This window comes from Melanotaenia boesemani, chromosome 8 (genome assembly GCF_017639745.1).
Source record: "Melanotaenia boesemani isolate fMelBoe1 chromosome 8, fMelBoe1.pri, whole genome shotgun sequence".
NCBI classification, from domain to species: domain Eukaryota; kingdom Metazoa; phylum Chordata; class Actinopteri; order Atheriniformes; family Melanotaeniidae; genus Melanotaenia; species Melanotaenia boesemani.
The window spans coordinates 20,161,883-20,179,465 of record NC_055689.1 but is presented as its reverse complement, the minus strand read 5'-3'; the positions used below and the strand labels follow the sequence as shown (position 1 = coordinate 20,179,465).

Sequence of the window (17,583 nt, the reverse complement as noted above, 5' to 3'; positions counted from 1 at the left end):
TTGCTTTTCATATCCTATACAAAACATCCAGGTGCGGTTTCTGATGTAAGATCTTGCCATTCGGTTGCTCGTGTTGCTGTTTTTTAGTGTTTGTGTGTAGGTGGAGGCACATCAATGTGTGCGTGGGCAGATGTGAGTAGAGAGTAAAGATGCCTGCCAGGTGTATGTGGCTGTGTGTTTTTGTCAGATACATTGGTTGAATGTACTGTGCCCCTCACTGGCTGTACAGTTGTCTGCATTACATTAAATCATTCTACTGTATGATATTTTTTTCCCTTTTAAAATGAACTACTGGTTTCCAAAACTGTCCTGCCGTAACACCTCTTTGTTGCCGTTTTATCTGTTTTTTTAATTACATTTTCAAAGAGCATTTCCACATGCACAATGCAAAAGGAACTCAAGGGATTGGGACTGAACAGCTGTGTAGTCATAAGAAAAAACACTAATCAGTGAGGCTAACCGGAGAAAAGGCTTCATTTTTCCAGGGGGAATAAAGATTGGACTCTGGAGCAATGGAAGAAGGTCATGTGGTTTGATAAGTCCAGATTTACCATGAGTGATGGGAGCATCAGAGTAAGAAGAGAGGCAGATGAAGTGATGCAGCCATCATGCCAAGTGTCTACTGTACAAGCTTGTGGGGTTGAAGCAGTTGTTCAGGTCTAGGTTCAGCAACATTATGTGTCCAAAGAATGAGGTCAGCTGACTTCCTGAATATACTGAATGAACAGGTTATTCCATCAATGGATTATTTCTTCCCTTATGGCATGGGCATATTTTCAAGATGACCACCACAGAGTCTAGACCTTAAACCCACAGGCTAATTTGGATGTGGTGGAGAAGGCTTTGCGCAGTGGTCAGACTTTCCCATCATCAACCCTGGATGAAGAAAATCCTTGTGATATTGCAGAAGCTTATCGAAACAATACCACAGTGAATGCTACTGTAATAAAAGCTAAAGGTGGTCCAATGAAACATAAGTGTGTGTGACTTTTTTTTTATTATTTGATGGCAACTTTTTCTTTTTTTTTTTTTTTTGACCAGGTATATGTCCCTGTTGTAAAGTTTATATTTCAACCCATAATTTTTGTTTCTGTTTAGGTTGTCAGAAAAAAGAGCAGGGCATTAATTAAAAAAAAATCTAAACATAATAATGGATAAAAATTAAAAATGTAATATTGTACTTCAAGTCTAGTATTCCTTTAACTGCTTTTAAGTCATATAAGTTGAACAATTTGTGTATCTACTAGGATCCTGGCCACAGCTGGTGCCCACATGAACATCCCAGTCGACCTTCGGACCCTGAGGGCTGTTCGAGTGCTGAGACCTCTGAAACTCGTCTCTGGGATCCCCAGTGAGTGACTGACCTCTAAACACAAGCTGCCGTTGCTTTATATGTGCATAGATAAAAAACCCAACCACCATACTGTATGAAATTGAAGGACTTAATTTTTATATAGCAGCATTTTCACACAACTGACCATCAAGATCTTCTTTGGAGAATATTTGCAGTCTGTTATCTTTGGGTCCTTTGAACATAAACATGATCATGTTCATGCTCTTTCATACGACATAAAGAATTTTGGATCAAACACTTTGCTGGGTGTAAGTGGCTTCTTGAAAGACAACATACATTTTTTGGCTTTTCCTCCCCACACATGGTAACTGAAACGTCATAACACGTGTTTCTAGATAAGCTGAAATCACATTGTAATTCATTTGTTGCAAATTTGTTCAATCAATCATTGTACACTTGAACTGTCCGGGCAAGTGACCACACAGATGAGTCCCCTTATGGTTGAACATTATCTTCTCCAAAGCAGGAGCTGTAAACTACAAGCCCTATGAATAGTCTCAGTTCATGCTATGTGGACACATAATAAGAGGGTTTTCCTCCTTCAGTAGTTACAAGTACCATACTGGTTCAAAAGATATTGCTCCAAAAGACTTATAGGCATGACTCAAAACAGCATTAATATACAGTTTTCATATGCATAGCTGTTAGGGGTAAAGTTTAGTCCTGTATCTGCAACTCATTACTCCATTTAATATACTAGGACTACATTTTGTTTTGTTGATCTTGATCTTGAAGGTACTAGAAAATTAACTTGAATCCAGTTTGGGATGATACAGTACAAGCTAAAGTACAATTCATGTGCTTTTTAGGGTTGTCAAGATAGCAACAAGCAGAAATATTTCAAAACAAAGAAATATGTCTGTTTCTTTCTCACTACTTTCAGGCCTACAGATTGTGCTGAAGTCCATCATGAAGGCCATGATCCCACTGCTACAGATCGGTCTACTCTTATTCTTCGCCATCCTCATGTTTGCAATCATCGGTCTGGAGTTCTACAGCGGGAAGCTTCACCAAACCTGCTTGCCATCAGATGATATTTTCGGTGAGTTCAACAGTGAAAAAAGTAGTTTGATTGATTCAGAGTTACAAAGCTCTCAATCTAATATGCTAGCTAGTGTGAATTTTAGTTTAGGTATCTGCTGTGCACTGACTAAATCAATATATTTTGTTTGTGAATTATTTATGACAGACTGACTAATTCTCCGGCATGTATACTAAACATGTGGTTTACTCAATTTTCTCAAAGAGAGGGTGTGAATATCTTTGTTTGAGGGCTTCACAGATTACAGTAGCAGTGAGCTCAGAGGTATTATTAGGGTTGTTGCTGGCTGATTTAGCTACTGCTTAATTAGTCAACATTGGCTCTGTAATCACACGCCACACCATAGCATTTACTGTCATTGCTTGACACAGCTCTGAGATGGACTGAGATGCAACCCCCTAAATAAACTAACAATATTCAAGGAAAGAAAAATACATCTACCCAATCCTTTATTCTACACAGGACCCTCAAGATTTTTATTAATATATAGACATATTTCTAAAATGTGTAAATACTTTATATCTACTCAAAAGTGTAAATATGGGTAATATTTCTAAAAAAGGGCTGATCTCTGGATTTTATGATTTAATGTATTATTTAATATTAAACTGCATAGTTAAACATTCATGTGAAGAAACTAAAAGTTAAATATATTTCAAATAGAGGACCACAGAGTACATAATGCAGTTAGAGTGTTTGTTTTGTATTTAGTTGTTAAAGAAAAGCATACATTTTTAAAAACCGTTTTCTGCGCCTTCCAAAGCTGTCAACTAAGTAACACTAAGACATAGAAATTGAAATAGAAACCCTGGATCATACCACAAGTAACAAAATCCACCTGTCAGCGCATCGAAGGCTGACAAAGAAACATTTCATATCTTGATTGCATAATTGGTACACAAGGAAAGCATGAAATTTGACAATTTGTGGTTGTAAACAAGCAAGATATACAATACTGCATTATCAGTAGGATTTACTGATGCTGGTTTCTTTACACAGTTCGTATACCTTTCCCCCTGTTTACAGTCTAATAATAGCATCTGCTGGCTCAAGCTATTTCAGATTGATATCGATCTTTTTCCTCTAACTCTCCCATACAAAAGAAAAATGTCTCAAAAGTTAAACTACTCTTTTAACACTTCTGCATCTGAGAGTATATCTGTCTCTAGAATTATTTCCATTGCTTTAGAAAAATCCCTGGTGGCCACAGTGAAGTCAGAGTGAGCCACTGTTCATAGTGTATGTTACTGTGGACATTATGGATTCAGTGGAATATACATTACAGCTGTGTTTTATTTTTGTAGATAATGAGACCGTTGACTCATCCGAGCTGGCATTTGCATGTGGTGTGAGAAAGTGTCCAGAGAAATATGACTGCAATGATACCTGGATTGGGCCCAATGATGGCATCACGCAGTTTGACAACATCCTCTTTGCTGTTCTCACGGTGTTCCAGTGTATCACCATGGAGGGATGGACGGCCGTGCTCTACAATGTGAGCGCAAGCAGTCAGCTAATAAATGAGCTATAAAGCAAACCTTTCTGATTGCTGCTGTTTAATAATATTGATCTTATGGACTGCAGACCAACGATGCCCTGGGTCCTACATGGAACTGGATGTACTTCATTCCTCTCATCATAATTGGCTCGTTCTTTGTCTTAAATCTAGTTTTGGGTGTTCTTTCTGGGTGAGTTTGTCCCCTCCTGTGTGTACAAAACTTTTTCTCTCTTGGTGACTGTATTAAGGGTTGTAACTGTTATTTTTTTTACCGCTCTCTCTCCAGAGAATTTGCCAAGGAGAGGGAGAGGGTGGAGAATCGGCGAGCTTTCATGAAGCTACGTCGGCAGCAGCAGGTGGAACGAGAACTCAACGGCTACCGAGCCTGGATAGACAGGGCAGGTACTGGGCTGCAGAATGACTTTCCATTTCATATTTCAGTTTGTTAGCAGGCAGGGTCACTTAAATAGATGGACTGATAATGCTGAGTAAATCTGTAATCTTCTGGTTGTGGAAGAGTTAATTTAATAATCAGAGCTACCCTTAAATTCAAGATCACTACATATTTGATGTATTTTCTATCCAGATGTTCCGAATTTATGAATTAATTAAACCCGCTGTACAAAAGCCATCAATGTAAGTTATTTTTACAGAAACACACTAACAGTTCTTTATCTGATAGAAAAACACTTGGACACTGACACTTGTTGCATCTATATAATCCCTAATAAATATACACTGGAAGAGCAAATGCTCAGCTTTGGTATGATGCTATTTATATCCAAATTAGGGTTAGGGTTAAGGAATTAAAGCTTTTTTGTTATTATAAAGCATACAGTCACAATAATTCTCCATTCAACTGTCTGCAAAAGATTGACCAAGTGAACTGCTTGAAACATTTGTGAACAAATATCACAAATAAATAAAAATGGCTCATGATCAGAGCATTCAAGATTATCTGAAAAAGACTTGGAAACAATGTGATGACATAGGTATGTAGAATTTTATACAACTTTAACATAATAATTCTGATATTACAGATGATGGAAACAGTAGTCCTAGGACTTCTGAAGGGTATTTCCTCTAATTCAGTGGGTGCCAATCTTAATCTACCACCACATTCAAAAACAATTAATGATAGTTGTAGAAAAGGTCCACCAAACTGTCAGTCAAATCTTCCACCCTCAGTCATATCCAGTTTAATTGATTAGGTTTGGAGTTGGGGGCAGGATTAGGAGTTAGTGGACATGACTCATCCAGGTGTAAGATCAACAAATTGACTGTAAGAAAAGTTGGATGACTGAGCTACACTTTACTTCAGGTCTCAGTGAGACACTACTCAATTATTTGGTAATCTCCACAGTTTTCAGACTTCTAGGAATCATTTTTATTTGTCTAAACCTTTCCACTGATTCAGATGTGATTACCCTCAAAGTAAGACTCAGAATCTGACCTTTAAGCCCATGTTCATTACATAATTGTAGCTTAAATGTGATTTGCAAAATGGCTCCATTAGATCTGGAATTACACAGATGCTTGTGGGGGAGCCTTATTTTCAGGTGTGCACTGCAACTTTACAAGTGACATGTATACGCATATATATTAATGCACAAGAGTGCAGACAAAAACCGGGTCGCTGCCAAAAACATTCCTCTACTACTGCATGCATCTGAAACAATCAGAAACTTTTCACATAGAAGATGGAAAGTTCTTTTTCACCTCCAAGAAAAAATAAAGAAAAAAATGAAGAGACGAAGGCTTGGCTGGTTTATGCCACACAAGCAAATGATGCTGCTGTCCATGGTGCTGAAAGCAATTGAATGGCTCACCTGTGTTGTTCAAAAAAATGTAATATATTAAATAAATAAACACACAATTCAGAAATTAATTCTGTTCTTTTAATTTAGGAAACACCAGGAGCTACGTGTAAAGTAGAATTAAATATAACCTGAAAGTGGACTATTTTTAGAGCTCCCTTATTTTCTCAGGTGAGTGTTTTCAGGGGAGTTCACCTACTTTTCAGGAGAGCCGAGCTTCCCTTAGCTCCCCTGTATTTCAAATCCAGGGCTCCATGGATCATAAGTTAAGTTAGAATTGGGGTCAGTCCGGTCAGCTTGTCAATCAAAGAAAACAGCAAAAGAAATATTTATTTTTCAGTTTTGTACAGATTAAACAACAAGATATGTGATAATTAATAATCTTTATGGACACAACTGATTTATTTTTCTCCTTATTTTGTGATATTGGAATAAATGCAGCGCGATTGTTAAAACCGACACCTTGTTGTGTGATATTTCTTGGCTTTGATCAGTTTTGAAAAGTGATTGCTCTGCCACAGACTGTCAGAGTTTGGGATCTGCTGTAGAGTAGTTGAGTTGAGAAACGCAAGCATGCAGTGCTGTAATGGCAATCTACACTGCTTGTCTCCCACGCAAGCAGAGGGTGAGAGAAAGGTGATACTGACTCACTGACTTAAATTTGTGTGTATGTATGCATGTGCACATGCACTTGCGTGTTTACACGCGCATGTGTGTGAGAGAGCCGCTGTGCATATTTATGTGTGCATGGATGTGGGAGCGTGTGGGAAGAAGGGGGAGAAAACAGAGACGGTTACTGTGAGATATGTAAGAGAGAATGAGAGGTCTGTCTTCAAAGAAGGTCGCACTGGCCTCTCAGAGCAGCACTTACACGAGTTCCTTCAAATATTTGCAGACATCCTAAACATTTCAACCTGGACTTTACATTTCCATGTCTGGTTGTTTGAAATGTGCTTTGTGTGTAACCTGTTGTTTGTTTGTTTTTTTTTTGTATTACAGAGGAAGTCATGCTTGCTGAAGAGAACAAAAATTCAGGGAGATCACCGTTAGATGGTGAGTTCTCACGTTTTAGGAACCACATCGTTGCTTTAGTTATTATGTTATCCACTTTATTACATATTTGCTCAAGAAATATTAAACCAGAGGTAACTATGGCAACAATACTTATATTAATACTTCATTACCATCTGACACTAACTGCCTGAAGACATTAACTTAACAAAAATCTTATCCTTCTTACTAGGTGACAATGGATTTAAATACATCCCTATATCCTAATGAGGAAAATGATTAATATATTATGTAAGGATAACAGAATTAGATTTCATGTTTATGTTTTCTCTATCGTGTTTTGAACATGATAATTAAATCTAAGAGTAGTCATGACTGTTGTTTAATAGCTGATTCTGAAGAAGTTATAATTTTTTAAATTGTTTTTATTGTATTTTTATTTATTAAAAATTCAGAAATTGATATAGTTGATTTTTTGTGAAACCTGTTTTAGTGCTCAAGAGAGCGAGTAAGAAAACTGGTGCACGAAGAGGAGCACCGGGGGACGACAAGTATGCGGAAATGTCTGCTGCCAGTGAGTGAAAAGCATTTCACTTACACTTTGGACTTATTCTGCCTTTCATTACAGCAGGGCTTCTTAAAGTTTTCATTACTAAGTTTCAGTTTAAGGATCAAACACATGATTGTTGGTCCCACAGAAAAAAATCCTACTTACAACAACCTGAAGAAACTCTCCATCAGTGAATGACTGATTGCACTTTGCTACCACATTGCATCATTGTGTTATTTCATCACTTCTTTCATAAGAACTGGAAAGGCTGATTGTAGCCAAGTAAGTGTAGTTGATACTGTTCCACCTTGTTTGTGCTTTTCGCAGATGAGCGTGAGCTTTTCTGTCTGACTAAAACTCCTGCATTGTCCACTAAAATCTCCAGCTTTAGCACAAAGCACCTATACTGGTGATGATGTAATTCCCATGACAGATTGTTGTGACACTTACTGCTAATAAAGCAAATTTGAACTAAACTCCTGCAGTGTTAATGTTCATACAATCTAGAAATCAGAAATAGTTTGTTTTATCTAAATACCCAAAATGTTGACTTTGCCAAAAGCATGCTACAGGATATATGTGTTTTAGACCATATTCTGCACTGCACTGGCACATTATGATATAAAATGTGAAAAATACAGCAAAGTGAGGTTCTTAGATACATTATATATGAAGAAGGACTTCCATTGACCCACTGCTGGCACTTTAAAGAACCCTTGCTGTACTGGATATCAGCAGCCTCTGAACCTTTTAGTTACTTACTGTCTATGGTAACTTCCTGCCATTCTGAAAATGAAGTTCATTTATTTAGTGACTCTCTTTCAGGCATGTCGCGATCAAGAGTATACTTTCGAAGTGGTCGTCGTGGCCCAGCTGCCTACCTGCGACGTAAAGAGCGCATGTTGCGCATTTCCATCCGCCGCATGGTGAAAACAGATACTTTCTACTTGATGGTGCTCAGTCTGGTGGCTCTCAACACCATCTGCGTGGCCATCGTGCACCATGACCAGCCTGACTGGCTCACCATCTTCCTCTGTGGGTTTCACTCATGAACACCTTAATTCTTTGATTTTTTATTTTTAGAAACAAAATAATTTAGGTCATGTCTTATAAATGCAGTGTTCTTGGCTGTCTCCTTTTGATTTGAAATGGTTGTATTATGTATTTCTAATCTCCAGACTATGCAGAGTTTGTTTTCCTCGGGCTGTTTCTGGCTGAGATGTTTTTGAAAATGTATGGCCTGGGTTTCCGGCTCTATTTCCACTCATCTTTCAACTGCTTTGACTGTGGGGTGAGGTCCTTTATCTGTCATTCTAACTCCATCAAACACTAGAAAAAGATTAAAACAAATGTTGTACATCATAGACAAAAAAGTTTATGTTCTGGTGCAAAATGAGGACTATAGGGTACCTAATCTTCTTCATAAAGTTGCGATAAATAGCTTAAAACAATGAACTGCTACAGTTTTATTTATTTTTCTAGAATACTAATCAATAATTTAATCCAGTTGGTAATAAAACAATTAAGACTAGTATTACAGAGATAACTTTAGGCATGTTTTCTCATCTATTTGTGCCATGTTTTGCAGGTCATTGTTGGCAGCATCTTTGAGGTGGTTTGGGGCTTCTTCAGGCCCGGCATGTCATTTGGTATCAGTGTTCTGAGAGCGCTGAGACTTCTGAGGATTTTCAAGATTACCAAGTGAGTAGGGCAGCCAGATTGCTTACAGAAAAAGATATTTAGAGTATTTGATGTTTAATTTCTGGAGGTCTCAGTTGGAAAAGACACTTAGGATATTATTTCTTTTTGCTAGGTACTGGGCTTCTCTCAGGAACCTGGTTGTGTCCCTCATGAGCTCCATGAAGTCCATTATCAGCCTGCTTTTCCTTCTTTTCCTCTTCACTGTGGTGTTTGCTCTGCTGGGAATGCAGCTTTTTGGAGGGAGGTATGTACAGACACTCCTCATTCTCAGTTATTACGAGCAAATTTATGCTCTGGTTTAGTTTTAATGTGCATGATCCTGCTACAGTTGTGAAACAACAGCTTCTTCAGATCTTCAGATCTTTGAAGAACAGGAGAGGAAGCAGTATTTCCGGATGAAAATAGCTCTCTGCATCTTCCTCCTCCTTTCCTTCCTCCTCGTATTTTTCCTTGGTCATATCTGACCCTACTTTCTATCTGTTTTCTCTTTAGGTTCATCTTTGAAGATTACACTCCCACCAACTTTGACACTTTTCCAGCTGCCATCATGACAGTGTTTCAGGTTTGGCTCCCACAGATCCCCTCATCCTGCCTGCTCTCCATGACACATTACACCCTGGGATATTTCTCACCCCGGGCGCAGATTAAACAACTCTGCTCAATCGCTCTCCGCCCCCTGCCTCCGCTATCATCCCACACATCCAAGCACACATATGCGCACATGAATATCAGACAAGGAAAACGTGAACAAGTCCACATCAGATGTGTTTCTAACCGACTGCCCTGAGAAAGAGTGTTTTGATCAGCGCACATAGTAATTATTATCTTGCTATGCTTGTTAATACTATATCATTGGCAGACAGGGGGCATGTCACCTGTTCGGTGTATTTTTAGGCAAATGTTATGTTGAATCTATTATGAAATATTCTGTGCCTGCAATTACCTTCAGATTTTAACTGGCGAGGACTGGAATGAGGTGATGTATAATGGGATTCGCTCGCAGGGAGGCGTTCAGTATGGCATGTGGTCATCCATCTACTTCATAGTGCTCACACTGTTTGGTAATTGTATCCTTGTTGACCTCAGAAGTGGTCAGAGAGTGCTGCTATAACCATGATGTCCCTGCATGATCAGTGGTGGAAGGATTCAGATAAAAGCAGCAATAGTGTTAAAAAGTTTGAGTACAAATGAAGTCCTGTATGTGAGAGTAAGTATTATCAACAAAATTTGTCAAAAAGCCCCTGTCAGCTATGATTTAATAGATTATTAATACTGATGCATGAACTTGAGTGTTGAGGAACAAATTGTACATGATTTACTAACTGTTACATACTTTGTTCTACCATCCAAATCTTAATCTAAGATAGATTTAAAAGGGGATATCAGGAAATATTTAGAAAATGCCTTATTTATTTAGGTCACACTTATACTTGTGGTGAATTAAAAATGTATGAGATTTTTTTTACCAGCTTCTCTTTTTTTGCAAAAATTTTCCAGATGATTGTTGCTGTTCTCTGAATTTAAAACAACAAAACACATATTGAATGAATAATCTATATACAGTATAATATACTGTATATTATTAATTTGAGTTAAAATATTATGTGACTCCTGACTGACTGGTGTCAGTGTTTTGGCATATTTGCTCTTAACTACCTTCATGACAGACACACTCCTGAATGTCTTCTTGGCCATCGCTGTGGATAATCTGGCCAACGCACAGGAACTGACAAAGGTTTGCGTTGATTTTATTTGTGTCCCGTTCATTCACTAATGAAATTATTATTGTCTATGTCACATGTCTTCTGGTCTTAAGTATGCAATAATTGTGCTCGGTTTCTTCAGGATGAAGAGGAGGAAGAGGAGTTCTTTAATCAGAGATATGCCAGAGGAAGAGATGGCTTGATATCTGAGTAAGTTAAATGCTAATATCAGACTAAATCTGCTTTTAAAAACAAGATACTCATAGCATTCACAACAACTTTCTGTTTTCAAAGCAAAAAGTGAAATGAATCTTCTTAGAACACGAATAATGTGGGTGATATGTTTGTGAAGGGATGAGACAACATGATTGTTATTTACAAAAAGAATATCTTTTATATTTGTTCTGAGAAGCAATTGTAGGTGCATCCGTTAATATATATATATATATATATATATATATATATATATTTATATATATTTATAGACTTCTCTATGAGTCAACTCTAGTTGTGACACTGAATGTATCATTTGTCTGTCACATATATGAATGTAAGTCCTGTAAGTGTTCAATATGCTTATTTGATGTGTATTAGTTTTTTCTAGTTCCATCATGTTGTCTTGTTATCTACTTGTTATGTGGCACTGAACAAAATGTTATGTGCAGTTAAATTAGCTCAGCTTGTGAATTATTTTAATTTGAACACCTGAATTTAGAAAACATGTACCGCTGAGTGAATGAAATTCTTGCATTTTTTGCAATAACAGTTATTTTGTTCTGTGCCACAGTAAAAGTTCTGTGTATGTTGTAAAACACTAATGTCTTGTTTTCAAATAATCACTCATTGATTACATGGACAGCAAAAGAATCTGAATGCCAGTAAGTATATCTGTATGCTTCTCTGTCACACAGAATTTCTCTCTTAAGTTTCCCTACTCAATTCTTGAAATTACTTTGTAGATGTTATGCAATGTTTGCACTTTAAACCTGCACCTTTAATTAATTAATTTATTTATTTTTCTTAATTGATTTAGTTCTTTTTATACATTTTAATTTTGGATGCCTTTTTGCACATTTCCATGGAAATATTTTGCATTACTAACCAACTAACATTTAAATTCACAGAAATGGTTTGCCCTTTTCTTGCAACTTTTACTTTATTTGTTTGAAGTTTTTCTTATATATGCATATAGCTGGTATGCTAAATGGACAATTGTTTTTCATGTTTCCTTTTACTAAATCATCACATTTGAGTCTGTTGCTGCCCAATATTGATGTGTATGTTTTATTGTGGTCTTTAGTGGCAGAAGAAGACCCTACCTATACAGGAAACGGGCAATCCACAGAGGGCGACCAAACTTCCCAGAGGAACCTGATGGTGCAGCACCTGCTGCAGATGAGCAGCCCCTTAATGGTTCCAAGCCCTTTGTAAACCGCCGCGAAAGGAGGAGAAAGGTTAACATGTCAGTGTGGGAGCAAAGAGCAAACCAGCTGCGCAAACGTCGCCAGATGGCGAGCAGAGAGGAGTTGTTTAGCAGCCCTACTGAGGACACCACTGAAACTCCTACCATTCCCCACAATGCCTCTGCCCTTTCCCCAGAGGCTAGCCCAGCTCACTTGCCCGAATCGCCCATGTCGGTGGGAATGCCACTTCCTGAGCCTCCTATGTCCATCTCTATTCCCATGCCTGAGCCTCCAGTGGCTGAACCTCTTGTAAACTTAAGCGAGGAGAAAGCAGCAGGAGCAAACCATAGAACTGCAGGTGGAGGCAGACACAGGATGGCTCGAAAGTTTAGGTCCAGTCAGGGGCCTGAAGAAGGGGCCCGGCACAGGCGTCACCGTCACCGTGATGCCCGCACTGAAGCCAAGAGTTTGGACTTTGCGCAGACACCGCGTGAGGTACTACATGTGAGACGGTCTCTCAGCCAAGAGAGGAAAATATTGGATGAAAGGGATGAGAAGGAGGAAAGGGAGGATAGGGAGAGAGCAGAAGGAGAAGGAGGATCAGTCCAAGATGATGGTGGAACATGCATTGTTAATCCATATGCAGAAGTTGGAGAAGACTGTAGAAGGTATGGCAGTTTATATGCATTTATTAAAGAAAATATGTTAAACTTCAGCCCCTCAATTCATCAGTATGTCATGTGGCTTTTTGCACATGTAGTTCAAGTTCAAGTTGCTTATTTATCACATGCACATACAAGATGGCAGTGAAATGCAGTAAAGGGTCTGAAAGGTTATAAGGCCTATGTAAAATAATATTATCATTTTCCACAGAGCACTGCTCCTGAAAAGCCTGAAATGCATCATAGTTCAAGCCTTACTTTAAATCAGCACATAACATGTAAGAAAAATACCTACAGTGTCTAATTGGGCACCAGCAAAGCATAAGAAGCTGCCATTTTGACTATTTAGATGTCTGTCAAGGACCATAATGAGATCTTTTATTAAAATTTACCTTAAGGCAAATTCCCAGTTCATATGAAACCATGTGAATATTTCCTGCCACAAAGATCTACCATTCTTTTAACTCTGCATGACCCATTTCATGCTTCTATCGAAGAAATTGTTCACATGCCCACATGTGTTCTGGAAAAGTTAGGGCCAGCTGTAAAATTTCATCAGTCTCTACCTGTCTGTAGTGCATAAAAAGAAACAATGTTATGTTATGATCTATGGCAACATTGTTGGCTTTTAAGTATTTGGCTGAAGCAAAAGACAAGCTCCAATAGCCTCAAATTTACTCCATAAGATAACTCCCAGTCACTAACCCAAACCTAAAAAACACTCTTGTTTTGTGTATTAAATATGTTATTTTCTTGTGAAAGCATTTTGAAATTTGATCTCATATTTCTTCTGTTAAAAGTGGCAAGCTCCTCTCACAGCTGAAATTTAAACCAAATGCAGATAGAAAGGGGGAAAAAAGATAGAAAGAGAAGAATGAAATTCCACAGTCACACTTACAGCTTGGTGTTCAGTGTTGCTTTGATCCCATTGCCAGTTCTATTTAAAAACATACCTTTAACTTTAACTGGGCGGCTGTAGCTCAGGAGGAAGAGCAGTCGTCTTTCAACCGGAAGGTAGGCGGATCGATTCCAGGCTTCCACTGACTACATGCTGAAGTGTCCTTGGGCAAGACACTTAACCCCACGTTGCCTCCCGATGTGCCTATCGGGGTGTGAATGTGTGTGTGAATGGGTGAATGTGATAAGTAGTGTAAAGCGCTTTGAGTCAAACTGACTGGAAAAGCGCTATATAAGTACAAGTCCATTTACCATAACTGAGATAACAATGTGAAAAGATAACGAAATTAAATATCCACTGACATTTCAAATTAAAGAGATTGTAGAATTATACAACAAAATGATATAATTGAGGTCAATTACATGAACTGCACTGTTGCATTTATTCAAGTTCAGTATTTTTCATCTTGTTACAGAGCTGCTGCATCCAGCAGCGACATGCTCGATCCTTTGCAGCGTGAGCAGGGCTGTTCCTGGTCAGAGCAGGGTGAGGATGGCCATACAGATCAGTACGACCCTCTGTGTCAAAACGTCCCTGTAGAAGCTGCTTTAGAGGCCACAGAGTTCAGCGTGAGCACCATTGAGTCTGAGAAACGTCAGGTCTCCCTCAAACGTGACAAGTCCAGCCTGGAGGGCAGCGTTGCCATTGAAATGTCTGCACAACCACTTCTGGAGCTCACGCCCATGACAGGTAGCACTGAACCATTCTCACTGCAGACACACTGCATTAAACAATTCATCATAAAGGAGGATTTAGTGTTACTGTACCACCTTGTGTAGGTGTTTTTGACATCTGATACCAGTGGCGATTACTTTTTTCTTTGCTGAATCCATTGTGATGGTGACTCATATTGTTCTGTCTTTGTCATGGCTGTCCATGTTCAGGAAAAACATTTTCTTTTTTCCTCTTTGTCCTCTTGTACCTCTGTCTGGGCTTTAGTCAACAGTAAAGATTTGGAGGCATATCAGTCTGACGAGGGAGAGAAAGAAGAAGAGACAGAAGAGGAGGAACCTCCGAGGCCTCCTAAACCTGTAGCCCCAGACAGTATGTTCATCTTCAAGGCGTCAAACCCGTAAGATCTAACAAAATCCACTGAATCACTGATTATCAAATGCAATAAAGATTTTTTCTTTTGAGCTTTGTGATTGGTCACAGTCATAAACCATGAATAAACATCCTCCCCTTTGTTGCACTACAGTATTAGGAGGATTTGTCACTATGTGGTGACTCTACGTTATTTTGAGATGACCATCCTCCTGGTGATCGTGGCGAGCAGCATTGCATTGGCAGCTGAGGACCCTGTATGCACAAATTCAGACAGAAACAAGGTGAGCTCAAAATACCCCTTTCCTAGTGTGTTTGAAGTGTTAATGATGAATTATGATTCATGGGATGAATCAGGGTGATGTCACTCAAAGCAAAAAGAAAAAAAAAAAAATCAATTTCCATGTGTAGCGAGATTCCACAGCTATGCTTTGGACATGAAAGCATGATTAGACCAGGAGCTCTGATCAAACAATCAAACAAAATTATATCAGCATGCCATGCCTTCAGGCTGAAGTTGTTACAGCTGCTCTGAACAGCTATAGTTCAATTATAATGGGTGAACTACAATTTGTCAACTGTAACAGCAAATGTTTCTTATTTTAATGTAAGAGTGCAGAGAATTTATTTTTTTTTTCTGCTCATTGCGGGGGTACAAACCAAAATATGTTGCATGCTACAAGAAAAATCCCAGTGTGCAGAAAACAAAATGCTTCCAGTTGTTTTTACTGCTTTACACTCATTTAGCATTATCTCTTTACTCCCCAATGTTCCCCAATTCAGACACTGGCAGAGTGACTTTTTAGAAATGATGAGTTACAAATGTAACTCACACTTGTTAACAACAAAAACTACTGTGATGCTGTATTCTGTTAAAAAATAATAAGAATAAAGAAAAAAAAAATGAAGGGATATTTATTTGATGATGCATGTAAAGAGTGAAATTATTCACATTTGGGTTGTTTTTAGATACAAAAGTTGACCGAAGCAGTTGTGTGAAAATATTTTGTGATTTTGAGTGGCAAGTTTAAAGTGTGCTCATTTTGTAATGGAAATGATGAATTATAAAGTGCAAAAAAGAAGCAAAAAAACAACCAAAAAAACAAGCTAACTTTTCATCACTATAAACAATAACAATTCATTCAAAGATTTATTGGTATTTACATCACTTTAAAGTGACCCAGTAGTTTTACACAAATTTAACTTGTTGAATTTGATGTACAGTGATGAGACAAAACACTGTGACTGTTCTTATAAAGTAGAAAACTTTTTAGAATCTCACATAAAAAATGTCTTTGCATAACATTCTATGTGTTAAATGAAACTGTTGCATCTTATAAAAAACATGTTCAGTGCAGAAAACATTACATTACATTTTACATGAGCAAGATAGTAACAAACCGCAAAGTTCATAAAGCTCAGAATGACTGCCAGGTTTGATCTGTAGTTGACATAACACTGTGTCAGCAACAATGTGTTGTGACACATTTGGTCTCAATCACATACAAGGTGAGAATCTGCAGCTCTGCCTGGCATATAGCTGTGCAGCTTGTTTTTTTTGCAACTTGTCCCTTTTGGCAGTGTCACAGAGTGACAGGAGTAAGCAGATAAGCAAGTATTATTGCACTGGGAAATATTTGAGAGTGAGAAATAAAGAGAGACGATGCACTCTGAATGTTCAAAAGAAGTAGAATTTCCAATCACTCTTTCTGCATCAATAATAGCGTCAGCTCTGATGATTGTCTGGTACCATAACTTGACAAATATAGTTTCATCCTGTAAAAGGCTTGCCTTGAACTTGGAATCATCCCAGCTAAAGGGAAAGAAGTTCATTACCAGTGGCTGAATGAGGCAAATATAAATGTATACTCATGTGGAACTTTACTTTTTTTGTAATAGTGCTAATAATGCTGAGAACAAAGAAAAAATAAAAGTTATTAAAACTTTTTTCCCCTCCACAAAATATCCAGGTGCTTCGATATTTTGATTATGTTTTCACTGGAGTGTTCACCTTTGAGATGATCATAAAGGTTGGTGTATGAAACATGTAATTTCTCCACTTAAATAATTTATCTTTACTCTCGATTTACTTTTTTTATTCTGCTTACATATTTGTTCATGCATGTTTTTGTCCTCTAGATGATAGACCAAGGTCTCATTCTGCATGATGGCTCTTATTTCCGAGACATGTGGAACATCCTGGACTTCATTGTTGTGGTGGGAGCGCTGATCGCCTTTGCTCTAACGTGAGTCACTATACAGTGCAGCCTGCGGATGACTTGTGGCTGACTCACTGCAGCAAATAACTTTCAGAGCATACAGTACTGTTATAAAAGACCCTTCCTCAGAGACAAACTGCAAACATGGAGGCATATATTGTTCTGTGAAATGTGTAACTCAGTTTTAGTTTTCAGCATGGAGATAAAACATGAAGAAAAGACAGATTTCTGTATAAGTATGAAGAGGGTCATGACCAGGCGCTGAATTGGGAACTGTTACAGGATTTCAGGGCAGTGAAGGATGTATGTGCAAAGACATAAAAATCTGACAGATATCAATTCACAAATTGAAAATAAAGGCAAGTTGCACTAACATTAACAAAACAGAGTCATTCTATGAATGGCCAGACAGTGTGAAAAGCTGATAATAATAAAATATTTGGTAGACCAATTGACTACCACTAAAATAAAGAGATGATTGAAAATTATATAATAACAATAGCATTTTAATAATTAGATTGAGCCATAATGAATTTAAATTTGACAGTATTACAAAAAGTGCTGCAAACACCTTGAGTTTCAATAGATTTACAATAATATAGTGTTAAAATCAACAATGCA

The 17,583-nt window shown here is 37.9% G+C and overlaps 1 protein-coding gene across 3 annotated transcripts in view; it reads left to right on the top strand.

The window, feature by feature from the left end:
• The window catches only part of LOC121644633 (voltage-dependent R-type calcium channel subunit alpha-1E-like), a 52,425-nt gene that overhangs the window by 19,295 nt on the left and 15,547 nt on the right, over nt 1-17,583 (top strand). For all 3 annotated transcript variants that reach the window (XM_041992718.1, XM_041992719.1, XM_041992717.1), the window contains exons 3-23: nt 1,248-1,351; nt 2,238-2,396; nt 3,701-3,891; nt 3,981-4,084; nt 4,181-4,296; nt 6,711-6,764; nt 7,216-7,296; nt 8,098-8,307; nt 8,451-8,563; nt 8,861-8,973; nt 9,086-9,217; nt 9,466-9,535; nt 9,923-10,040; nt 10,641-10,708; nt 10,819-10,886; nt 11,977-12,747; nt 14,115-14,389; nt 14,639-14,771; nt 14,898-15,027; nt 16,714-16,773; nt 16,883-16,989. In XM_041992718.1, the coding sequence (XP_041848652.1) occupies nt 1,248-1,351; nt 2,238-2,396; nt 3,701-3,891; nt 3,981-4,084; nt 4,181-4,296; nt 6,711-6,764; nt 7,216-7,296; nt 8,098-8,307; nt 8,451-8,563; nt 8,861-8,973; nt 9,086-9,217; nt 9,466-9,535; nt 9,923-10,040; nt 10,641-10,708; nt 10,819-10,886; nt 11,977-12,747; nt 14,115-14,389; nt 14,639-14,771; nt 14,898-15,027; nt 16,714-16,773; nt 16,883-16,989 (3,177 nt within the window). The remainder of the gene's footprint in view (nt 1-1,247; nt 1,352-2,237; nt 2,397-3,700; nt 3,892-3,980; nt 4,085-4,180; nt 4,297-6,710; nt 6,765-7,215; nt 7,297-8,097; nt 8,308-8,450; nt 8,564-8,860; nt 8,974-9,085; nt 9,218-9,465; nt 9,536-9,922; nt 10,041-10,640; nt 10,709-10,818; nt 10,887-11,976; nt 12,748-14,114; nt 14,390-14,638; nt 14,772-14,897; nt 15,028-16,713; nt 16,774-16,882; nt 16,990-17,583) is intronic.